Raw genomic sequence first — 12,282 nt, forward strand, 5'->3', positions numbered from 1 at the left:
TGGACAGAATAAAATTTGGGCACAGAGGGTTATAACATTAAGCTGAGCTATGTTGGGATTTAAATAGGAAGATTATCATCCTGTTTGGCGAAACAGAGATGTGAGATTCTATTTGAAAAATAAAACAATAATGGGCATGGGGTTGAGGTTGGCTGGGCAGGTACAACCTCTGCATGATAAGCTTAAGGACCTTACCTCTGACCCCAATAGTGCAGTGTGGGGTGGGAAGACAAAGTATGCCATACGCTGGCATTTTGTCTTTTTATTGCTTTAGGGATATACGGATGTGTGATAAATTATTAGAAAATATGCTTGCATGTTTTGTTCTTTAGTTTATAAAAGTAGATAATATTTGTTTTCAGAAATTCCTTCCTTCCTGCTTTCCTTCTTTCCTACCTCCCTTCCTTTTTGCCTTTTCCAACCTCCTTTCCTTCTTATTCCATCCCTTGCTCCTTCTGTACCATCACTGCTGAATTAAAAAATGTTTCTTGAAATAAATTTATTAAGGTAGTCAAAGTGATTAGATTTTTCTATTTATATTGTGCATTATAGGAATGTTTAAAACCTGTCGTTATTTGGATTATCTAGCATTAGAGTAAAATTTTTATAAATTATAAAAAGCTAACTCTCTCCTATGCATTTTAGGATAAAATGTGCACAAAAGAGAACTATTTTTTTTTACTTTAGGCAAAAACACCTAAGTAAAATGCTTTCTCTGAAAGAATATTTTCTTCTAAGCTTTAGTAAATTATGTATTAGAATATTGCTTCCCTTTTCTTCTGTTAAACTCATCTATGTGAATGTTTTTTTCTTATTCTTACTTCTTCATACATTAAAATTTTGTTTTAATTCTTAGAAGATAGAAACAATCAATAATAAGAAAGATACAAATTAAGATGGAACTAAGAACTTGAGTGTTACCGTTAGTTTTTTTTCTTATAAATTCTGAATCTCTAGCCATAACTTATGAAAAATGAAAAGTTGCCTTTCTTCCTGCTTACATAATGAAGTTAATAAACTTACTGAAAATGTGAAGACCACTCTTAAGACACATTTATAGTATTGAATATAGTATTTCAAAATATACCAGCTTTATGTAAATTTGATGTTAATTCTATGTAAATTTGATGTTATTCCCCCACTGTGTCTTAACATCTCACACTGCATATCTTCTCTGCTAGGAAGAAAATGAGCACTTGTGCAAAAGACTTCATTTGTTTTTTTCTCTGGGTTTGTTTAGATTCTAGACATTGAACTTTTTAAAACTGGTGTGATTTTTTTCCTAACAATCACTATGCTTTACTTTTAGATTATGGATGAAACCATTGTTTATTCCTTTGACTTTGACAGCTCACAGTTCTGACAATTGTCTCTCAGTTGCTCAGTAGCAGATTTCTTTGGTTCACAAAAACAACAACAACAGCAGCAGCAGCCACAACAACAGCAGCAAATCTATCTATAGGCAGGAAGAATAGGTTGAATGTTCAAATTCAAGGTCAATAACTCAATAACTAAAGCTTCTAAAAGCAGTGAATGGGATAGAGACACATATAAGTATATATATATATATACATATACACATATATATATATATATATATATATATATACACACATATACTTATACACACACACACACAATTTTAGTATTTGTGTCAAGACTCGGTGCTCATTTTTCTATGTTAATTAGTTCTAACAAAGAATGTCTTCATGAAGTTGTCTTTTGCCAAAAGTCCTGCTATAGCGTATGGAGCTAGTGAGAAGCTACAGTAATAAGGAGATTTGTTTTAAACCCAGCCTCTAAAGTTGCAAGGAAATGTTCAACACATCTGTGTTTATTTTACAGACAATCCTGCTTTGCTGAGCCATGTCACAGTGGGTATTAGAGTGCTGGATGTCAACGACAATCCCCCTGTACTTGCCAGGGAATATGATATTGTTGTCTGTGAAAATTCTAAGCCTGGCCAGGTAAGTTAATTGGTTCCTTCTATCATTTGAATGGATGAAACCTAAGTAGCTTTATTTCTATTATTTTGGGGCACAATCCTCCAAATCCCCTAGTATAGCTTTTCTACTCTGTGAAGATAATTTTATAAGGCTTTATTTTAAGTGCCAAATAGATTTCTATGAGAAACACAGAAAATAAATTTCCCCCGTATCCCAAATGTAATTCAGAACAATGAAGTTATCTATGCATGAACCGTCCGTCACGCCAATATGAATGTTTTGAAGGCTCCAGTTGAAGTGCTATGTTAAGGAGGAGGAAACAACTTTTGGGTCCTAATGAAACTTAGAGCCTGTAGTGGAGAGGAGGGGCTGCCTCCCTTAGCTGCCAAAATCTAAGGAAATCATATAAATAGGGATGAGAATTGCTAATACTAAAAGGTGATTAGTTGTTAAAGATGCACATTAGTGGGTAGAGAGAGAAGAAAGAACACTGGATCACAAGGCTTGTTGCAGGAATAATTGTGGATGTCAGGGAAAGTCAAGGTGGCCGTAAAAGTGGTGAGAAATGTGCATTTGTCTTCTCTTTGTTTTAAGAACCGATGCAACATACACAGCTAGAACAAAACAAGCATCTCCTCCCACTGTGCATAGGTAGGACGTCTCTATGTGGCCTTTCTGACTCTCCAAGTCATGCCATGCTGTGCCTTGTTCTCACTAGAGGATCTAGAAGTATCAATTAGTCTCACAGGATTGGTGGCAGCATTGAGTTCCTGTCAGCATTCACTAAACCATATCAGGATTGTTCAAATCTGCAAAGACACACATAGCTCTTAGCTGTCACCATGCGTTCTTGGTATGAGGGGAATCTCTATTGTCAGCAGGTACTTCAACAAATCCCCTCAAATGAAACTTGCTAGTCAGTCTGTGAGAAAAACAAAACTTGTCCTGAGTAATATTATTTAATTTTGATTCACCATTGATCCTAAATTGAATGAACTTAGAAATCCTTTAATGGGTTAGTGGTTGTACAAATTGTAAGAAACTGATGACCTGAAATACTGACAACAGTGACAGGGAACAAACACTTGGTAGAAACCATAACCTGAAGGAAGTTACAAAGAAACTGTTACTATTTACAAAAGAAAGTCAATTACTAAAGGATCTATGATGTATGAGTCAATTGAAATAGCACTGTTACCAGGAACAAATTCCAGAAATAGAAATCATTAAAAAATTGTTTATGGTAGGTACCACTTTATCTTCAATATTGTATGATTTTATTTTAACTATAAATGATTTGGCTCCTTACCTTGATACCGTAGTATGTTTCTGGGTCTTTCATCCAAATGAATTTAAGTTATCTTTAAGTGTTGTTTGCAATATTTGTATTATGACAAATCAGTGCCAATGTAAGTTCTCTTGATAATAAACTCTTTACAGTAGAACATATGTCTGGGTCTATTATTTCATTTTTTCTTGTTTCTTTTGAACAAATTGATAGCAGTTCTTCAGAGAGCTGTGTTTTGATGCAGAGTTGTAATAGAACATTGGTCAGTAGAATAAATTTTTGAATGTGTTTGTATTGCTCAACTCTAAGGATATATCCTCTTTCCATGATGGTGTCAGATTGTACATATTACCATTATTGATGCTGTGTATCTAAATTCATCTACATGTGCAACAATGTGCACATATATATGTTGAAGAAGATCTCGTCTATGGCAAAAATATTCGCTTTTCTGAAAGTTTTAATCCACTATAAAAGCATAGTCTAGGTCAATTCAAGTATCAGTGAAAACTGAGGTAGTAAAACCATTCTGAAATAAAATATGTTAAGTGCCTGACAAGAAAACAGTAATGATGAGAAAATGATTAATATATAAAATTTGAAATCATTTTCTAAACATGGGTATATACAAAACAAAGTAGATATCCTGTTAGAAACATTGAACTGCAGAGTGTTTTGTCTTCTTTCTAGTGACTTTTATCTGTTCTTTTTACTTTCATTCCACATGAATTCAGAAAACCTAAAAACAACAACAAAAATTTGAAATAACTTTAATCACTGATACTTAGATTATTATCACTATAACTCTGCGGGAAAGAAGTTTACTACGTCAATAGAGATTTTATTTTTAATCAAAGATTCAGATCCTTTAATTAAACAAAATTGATATTATTATGAAATGAATTCATGCAGATCCTAGTTAAGATTGCATTATTGACCAGACTCATTGATTAATTTAAGCAAGGCATTATTTATTCCTTAGAAATCATCTTTTTATTAAAATGCAAAAAGTAGTTCATGTATTAAACACTGAAATCTCAGTGACAGAATAAATACCTAACATGTCCAAACTCCTGATTTCAAACCTGAGTATTGTAAATGAATTTTTAAAAGGAAGGTTTCAGATAGAACACTAGTGTTTATATCAATTTATGTCTCTTACCAATTTTCTTCCTAATACTAATCCAGTTGCAGACTGGAGAGTAACCATTTTTGAAAGAGATACATCATCAATATTTTTATAGAATTTATTTATGAAAACCAAGTATTAATTGGATTTCTATGTTTGCTTTTGAAAGCAGACTAGTTTGTAAACTATAAGTGTGCTATCTTTCAAAATAATCAAACATTTTATGCACTAATTAGATCTGTTATGTAATAGATAACAACTTAGTGCCTTGAAGAAATGAAAATCAATACAGGATTCCCTAAGGATTTCACCTGATTAGCCATTTGCACAACAGAAAGCATAGGTAACAGTGCATTTAAAACACAATTCTGCCCAAATGTCAGACAACTTCGAAGGTGGAGAAGTGTCAGGAAACTGCCACTTCTTCAAGAAGTTAAGCATACTAAAAATTAATTCTCTTACATAATTAACTCTCATATATGTTTTCTATCGGTATCTGAAGTAATTACAAATGTAACTCCTGCTTCCTGAAGACAGGAAAATCAACTTTTAAACAAACATAAAAATTTAATATGCTATCTAAGAGATGTCTTAGAATTCAGGAAAAAAAGGAGATACACCAAGTAGATTTTTGATTGAAAGACTTTCTTCATTGGCACTACTTAAAAACGTGTCTTTCCTTGTCTTATCCTTATTTTAGACCTTCGAAAGTATTCTAGAATTATAAATAACAATTAAAGCATAGATGCTTGACAATATTTATCAGTGGGACAAATATTTGACATGTCAATGAAGTTGAGATTTTCCTTCTTGAGAGGAAATGTACTCATTTCCTTGCTCATGTAACTGTAACCGCTCTGTACAGTATTTTTCTTTTTTCTTTTTTTCTTTGTCGGTCGTGGTGCTTGAACTCAGGGCTTGAACGCTGGGCTTGGGTGCTGTCCCTGCACTCTTCAGCTTAAAGAGAGCGCTCTACCGCTTGAGCCACAGTGCCACTTCTGGTTTTCTAGTGGTTTATTGGAGATAAGTTTCATGGACTTTCCTGCCCGGGCTGGCTTTGAACTGGGATGCTCAGATCTCAACCTCTTTAGTAGCTAGGATTACAGGTGTGAGCCACTGGCCCCTAGCTCTGTGAAGTATTTTTACAATAAGAAACATGTTAAAAAAATTTCCAGTGAATTAGCTCCTTCAGGTTTGGGATAACTTCTATAATAATGGACAGAAAATCTTTCCAAAAAAATTATAGAAAAGTATTAGATACATTTGTTTGAAGAAGATCTGAGTTTACCAAATAGATCAGGCTCATATTAGCAAGAAAGCATGAACATTATTTGAAAACAAATTAGGAATGAAATGAAAATCATAATCCCTACTGAACTGAAAACAGGGAATATAAAAGAATTGTGTATCTAAATGAATTATTCTCTGCCTATCTCTCCATCGCAACTGAACTTGTATTTATAAAGAATCATGGTAAAAGTAGAATCAGAGCCTTCAGAATCTTAATAAATGAAGAATAACGATGAAAGCAAGTTTGTTTTTGGAAAAAAGGAAGAACAGAAAGTTAACTATTGGTGCCTGTGCATATGTAAATGTGTGCTCATGTCTAAGTGGAGGAGGTCTCTAGGGGTTCAGGAAAACATAAGATGTTTAATTTAAATACTTAGGTTTATTTATCCTTGAAAATAAACTAAAAAGTAGACATTGCTTTTCTTTCCCCTACACTGAGAACTGATGTGTGGAGAATGTGAACATGTTCCTCAGTTGACAAGGAACTCTGCACTCTTTTGAAGCTTCTCATGCACTTGAGAATAATGGCCTGATTGCTTTTGATTACCCATAGTGCATGCTACTCAGAGTGGAAATAACAGAACAAGGAGAGATGTATCTAACCAGGGACTGGCTGTTATAAAACTGGAAGAAGAAAACAAACACTAATCAATATGAACTCTTCAGCTTAAAAACATATAATACAGAGGGAAATAACATACAGAAGAACAATAGACACTTGTCCAGTGATATAGGAATGGGAAATTTGTAGTCTCTCTTGCTAAGAATGTAAGATTTTAAGCCTTGATAGCAATGGTGTGAAGACAAGAGATATGTGAGAACCCATGAAATAAGCTACTGGCTTCTATTGGCTGAAAGTCTTAACTGACTCTCCCTGAAATGTATCTTTCCTTATCTTATTCTCTCTGATCACTCATTTCTAGTACTTGTATATTCAACCTCATCAATCTGATCATGGAAGGGACTTTAAAGTTTTAACTATTCTACATTTAACCAATTCATTTCACTTGTAGAGTACTGAAACAGGGTAAAATTGAACAAAATATTTGCAGAAATTATGCACTTTTGGTAGTGAACTTACTGTGCTTCATAAGTGCAACACAATTTTAGAGGGCTATTCTCCCTATGTTTCTAATTATTTTTAAGAGAGGCCTACAAATTGCAAATCAAAACAGTAGAGTAATAATTTTTATTTGTTGGTTTTCATTTCTGAGACAAAATTTTGTTTGTTTTGCAGTCCAGGATGGCTTCAAACTCACAGTATCCTCCAACTTTATCCTCCTGAGTGCTGAGATTACAAGCCGGTGCCACAACTCTCAGTTTCTAGTTGATTAGAATTTATTAGTGTATATTAAATTGCATATAATGAGGACTTTCATCATACAATTCCACACACACACACACACACACACACACACATATACCTAAGTAAGATTATATATATATTTGATTATTGCATATTCACCCCCTCTCTTCCACTTTCTTAATTCCTTCCTCACTCTCACTTTTCTTTTCCCTTCCCTAGTAATTCCATTTAACTCTCTTGACCTCGTTTCTTTTGTTGTCTTGGTTTTTGTATGTTGTTTTCCCTTAATCTTCCCCAAATGAGGGAGCACTTGTGATACTTGTCTTCATGGAATTTGCTTATTTCCATTAATCTGATGATTTCCCATTGCATTCATTTTCTACACAATACTAAGTTGAACACTTACTTGTTTATTGGTGCTGGTCCTGGGGCATGAACTCAGGCAATGTCCCCGAGCTTTTTAGTTCAAGGCTCACACTAAAACCACCTTCCACTTCCAGCACTTCATGATCCTCATACACCTGCCTCCTGAGCTACTAGAATCTAAGTGAAAACTTTTTTAAGATTGTACAGGCCATAGCTATCAGAATTTTCTTCTGCTTCTGTGCTGCTGACATGATCTTCTTTTTGGATTTTCACTTCTTCTGTTCTTTAACTTGCATTCAGTAAAGATTTTTTTTTTAATATGTTTTTATTGTAAAAATACTGTATAGAGGGCTTACAGTTACATAAGTAAGGTAATGAGTATATTTTTTATAGAACATTGTTGCTTCCCCCTTTGCTTTTCCCCTACCATCCCTTCCTTCCCCACCTCCCCAACTATGCCCCCCCGAAATTTTCTTAATAGAGACCCCAAAACAAATCAAAGGAAGTTTAGACAAATGGGATTGCATGAAACTGCAAACCTTCTGCATGGCAAAGGACATAGTTAGCAAGATCAATAGAAAGCCCACGGACTGGGAGAAGATCTTCATAGCCATACAAAGGACAAGGGTCTGATACCTAAATATACTTGGAACTCAAAAAATTAAATCCCCCAACAACAAGTCCTCAAAGAAACAACTGCCTGATAAAGAAGTGGGCTAAAGACTTAAAGAAAAACTTCTCTGAAGAGGAAAGAAAAATCTGTAAAGATTTTAGAGTGGCATCATCATGACTACTAGACATGAGAGATTAATAATAAATCACCTAAAGCTCTGGGTTTGCCTCTGCTACTGATTTAGAGATTTGAGGCACACCATCATTGTTATGCATCTCAAATTTCTCAACTATAAAATACAGCCACTGAATTATGAACGCAATGACAGATTGAAACAAAGATAAAAACCAGAATTCACTGTCATTTTGTCCTGAGAAAGATCAGCATACATCAAGGCCATTCTACCTGAACATCAGAGTGTTGATGTTTTTTTTTTTTTTTTTTTTTTTTGGTCAGTCGTGGGGCCTGAACTCTGGGCCTGGGCGCTGTCCCTCAGCTCTTCAGCTCAATGCTAGTGCTCTACCACTTGAGCTACAGTGCTACTTCTGGCTTTTTCTGCTTATGTGCTGCTGAGGAATAGAACCCAGGGCCTCATGCATGCAAGACAAGCACTCTACCACTGAGCCACCTTCCCAGCCCAAGAGTGTTGATGAGTTTTAAAACCATACTTCATGCTTCCCCAGATATGTGTTCAAACAAAATCTTAACAATAATTTCATTCTGCGGTATTGTGAATGATAATATATATGTATATATATGTATATGTATATATATTGTTTTAGAGTTATTGGGGTTTCAACTCAATATTTCACTCTTATTTAGCAAATGCTCTAATGCTTGAGACAATATCCCCAGACTCTAAACAAAATGTTTTAGAATAATTGTGCCATGGCAGAAATCAATGACATTTTAATGAATTGTACTGTATTATCTTCCTTCACATCTAATACAGTAGAGACCAAGCTAATCAGTATTTTCATGTGTTTAATTGTAAACCACTCAAGTTGGAATGGAGAATGTTAAGGATCTTTCATTTTAGTGATTAAAGGGATACTCTATAATTGAAACAGATATGAGAAATCACAAATTAAATTTACTCCTTTGTGTGTATTTTATTTAGGTCATTCACACCATCAGTGCTACTGATAAAGATGATTTTGCCAACGGACCAAGATTTAACTTCTTTCTTGATGAACATCTGCCTGTGAACCCAAACTTCACTCTTAAGGACAATGAAGGTGAACACTGACATATTTTTTGGTCTATATAATTTCTCCTTCCACAAATGAGAAAAGCATTGATTAGTTTTGCTCTTATCTTTATATACCACAAACAACTTGCAAATCTGCATTCCAAGTCAATTTGATGCTAATGTGTCATGATCTGTGAATAGCTTATATTTAAAAATTGAGCCATATGTACAAATAACACTCATTGAATTTATTCAGAAGTTTTGCTTTAAACAAGAATGTACATGTAATATAGTCCTGGGCAAATTGTATGAGAAATCTTAGCTGACAAACAAGTTTATGAGAGCTGCTGCAGCTGCTAGAAGGCAAAAAATAAATGAGAAAAAAAATGAAAAAAAAATCCTAGGGAGAATCATGAAAGGAAATGCAATGTTTGAACTCATCTTGTATTATCAACCCTATCAAGACATTTGTACAAATTCCTTCTTTTTCTTGCTTTTCTGAACCTTTTCTAAACTGAGGATTCAAACTTTGGTTACTAATAGAATCTTATGGTAGTTTTAAAATGTTAGTTTGGTATAATGTTCTCTATTTAGGAAGAGGAAAAAGAACCCCATAATTTAGTAGCAGTGAAAAACTTGTTATATAGTGGAGTTGTTTGGTCATTTTTTTGTATTTTGGAAGTCTGTTGTCAATTTATTACTTGCAGTTTTCAGGTTAACATCAACTTCTTTGGTTTCCAACTGTCTTTGATGATATTAGCTTGAGTATGTTCTTATTTAGGATTTAACACGTACCTCAGAATAATGTGAAGCAAACAACAGTACACCTGTTTAGGAGTAAATGTTGTATACTCTTTCTCATATCTAGAAAACACATTCTCTTATTATCATATTTCTTTATATTGAAATTATTATATTATACATTCAGGTACATAAGGTTAAGATGAACATATAAAACAAAATTATGTCAAGCATTTTCAGTTGCATTGTGGCCGGCTCTATTAATAAGAATACTATTTCTATGTTTGAGTATGACAAATTCCACTTACTTGATTATTTGCAGAACCTTATATTTTTTTAAGTATTTATACATTTTTAAAACTTTCATTGAAAAGATGATGAGCAGGTGGTTACAGTTACATAAGTAAGTCAATAAGCACATTTGTTTTTAATCATTGTGACCCATCCCTCCTTATCTCCCACTCATTTTATATTTACATTTTACATTTCTCATTTGACAATGCAAATATACTCTGTATAAATTAGAAAGAGTAACTCGTCTATAATTCTACTTACTTAGAAGGTAGAGATCAAGAGGATCTCAGTACGGAGGCAGCCTGGGATAAACTTTCAGGAGATTCCATTTTAATCAATAGTTGGGCAAGGTCATCTCCACCAACAAGGAGAAATCCAAGTGGTAACAGTATAGCCCATCTCTGACAGAGCTTAAATGGAGATCATCTTCTGAAAATAACCAAGAGAAAAAGAAGCTGGAGTCATGAGTCAAGTGGCAGAGCTTCTGCTTAGCAATCAAGAGGCCTTGAGTTCTGTCCCCAGAATTTCCAACACATAAAACAATATAAATGCAAAAGAAAAAGAAATGTATTCCATATAAATGAATATTTATAACACAAAGATAAATCTTTGCATTCCCTATATGTTGAATAATTACAGAAAGGGCCATTTATGTTTCTATTTTAGTAGATTTTTATTTGAGTTGTTTCCATCGCAATAAAGATTGCATTTCACATTTATAAATAACTAATGATTCTACAGTGAAAACTTGACTTGGACGTAAACATGCTAAATGAAAGATGGTTAATTTAACTTTGAAAATAGTTTACTTTTATTGCTGTTGAAATGCATGTCACTAACTGCAATTCCTCCTATAACACTATGGTAATTGGGAATTTATTACATGAAAATTAATCAAAATATATTTTCATAACATGACAATGATGTTGCAATATTATCAGTGGTACAGTCACCATTTTATTGCATTCCCCTCATAGTCTGTGCTCTTAATATGGGATGCATGTAATTTTTTTAAATCTTTTTTTAATACTTGACTTTGCTTAAATCACCTCAACTATTTCAAGTGTGAGAAAACATGGAAAGCTTCATTGTGGGAAAGATATGTCAACATATTTCTAGAACTATTTTGTAACTTTTGAGAGTTGAAGAAATTATAAGCAACACAGAAATAATTTATATTGGATGGAAAAAGCAGCAGTGGAATATGTACATAGCCAAAATTAAATAGAGGCCAAAGCTTTGGTTGTGCTATACTTCATTCCTTTTACCTCCTGAGCCTTTTCGTCCCTTAAACGCTATTAAAAGTATCAACTTTGGAGCCTTTGAAGTATTAATGATATAAAAAATATTGAAGTTATGTGGGCTTTCCTCCACAGACAGACAATCATAGATAATAATAAAGAAGAAATGAGATTGAAAATCCAGGCCTTATGGATTTAAGATTCTTTGGCATTGAATTTTCTGAGTTAGTAGATATTTACATGTCCCCAGAATATAAAGAAAACCATCCCAAATAACAATTTAAAACCTTTGTTTTCCTGAGCCTTCTGCTTATATGAAAGAGCACACTCAGGAAATGAAAGGAAAGCAGACATAAACTCAAAACGGGCAACACAGGACCAGAGAGCAATCTTGTAGCCACATCCTCATTAAGCTACATAACAAAGAATCGGTGAGAAAACAAAGATTTCCAGAGAGAGAGAGAGAAAGAAATCCACAATGATGTTCCTAATAAGCCAGAAAGCTGAAAGTATAAAAGATAATGAAAGGGTTAAAAAATGCTTGAAAAGAAATTTACTGTAAACATTAGCCAAAAACCCACATAAAGAGCAAAATAACTTCTTAGTGTTCTCAAAATTCACAGGTGATGCTTGACATTTAGTCACTCATGATTGACTGAACTAAATCCCATTAGAAGTATTGTAATATCACCTGTTTATTGTAACTTATCTATAAGTGTGTTTTTATTTTTTATCTTTAAGGAGTTATACAAAGGAGCTGCCTTTTAATAAAGCAGTCAATGAATACAATATATCTCCTCTCTTATTTAGGTTCATTAGAAATATGTATATCTGAAATCTTGTAAGATGATTAATTTCCACAAAGCAATTTGAAAT

The 12,282-nt window shown here is 33.6% G+C and overlaps 1 protein-coding gene across 1 annotated transcript in view; it reads left to right on the plus strand.

Annotated features, from left to right (window-relative positions):
- Cdh18 (cadherin 18) overlaps nucleotides 1-12,282 on the plus strand; it is a 213,375-nt gene that overhangs the window by 172,261 nt on the left and 28,832 nt on the right. Inside the window, exons 8-9 of the mRNA XM_042695205.1 lie at nucleotides 1,846-1,967; nucleotides 9,059-9,176. Of these exons, the coding sequence (XP_042551139.1) occupies nucleotides 1,846-1,967; nucleotides 9,059-9,176 (240 nt within the window). The remainder of the gene's footprint in view (nucleotides 1-1,845; nucleotides 1,968-9,058; nucleotides 9,177-12,282) is intronic.

This window comes from Dipodomys spectabilis, unplaced genomic scaffold (assembly GCF_019054845.1).
Source record: "Dipodomys spectabilis isolate Male_0828 unplaced genomic scaffold, ASM1905484v1 ptg000179l, whole genome shotgun sequence".
In the NCBI taxonomy this organism is placed as follows: domain Eukaryota; kingdom Metazoa; phylum Chordata; class Mammalia; order Rodentia; family Heteromyidae; genus Dipodomys; species Dipodomys spectabilis.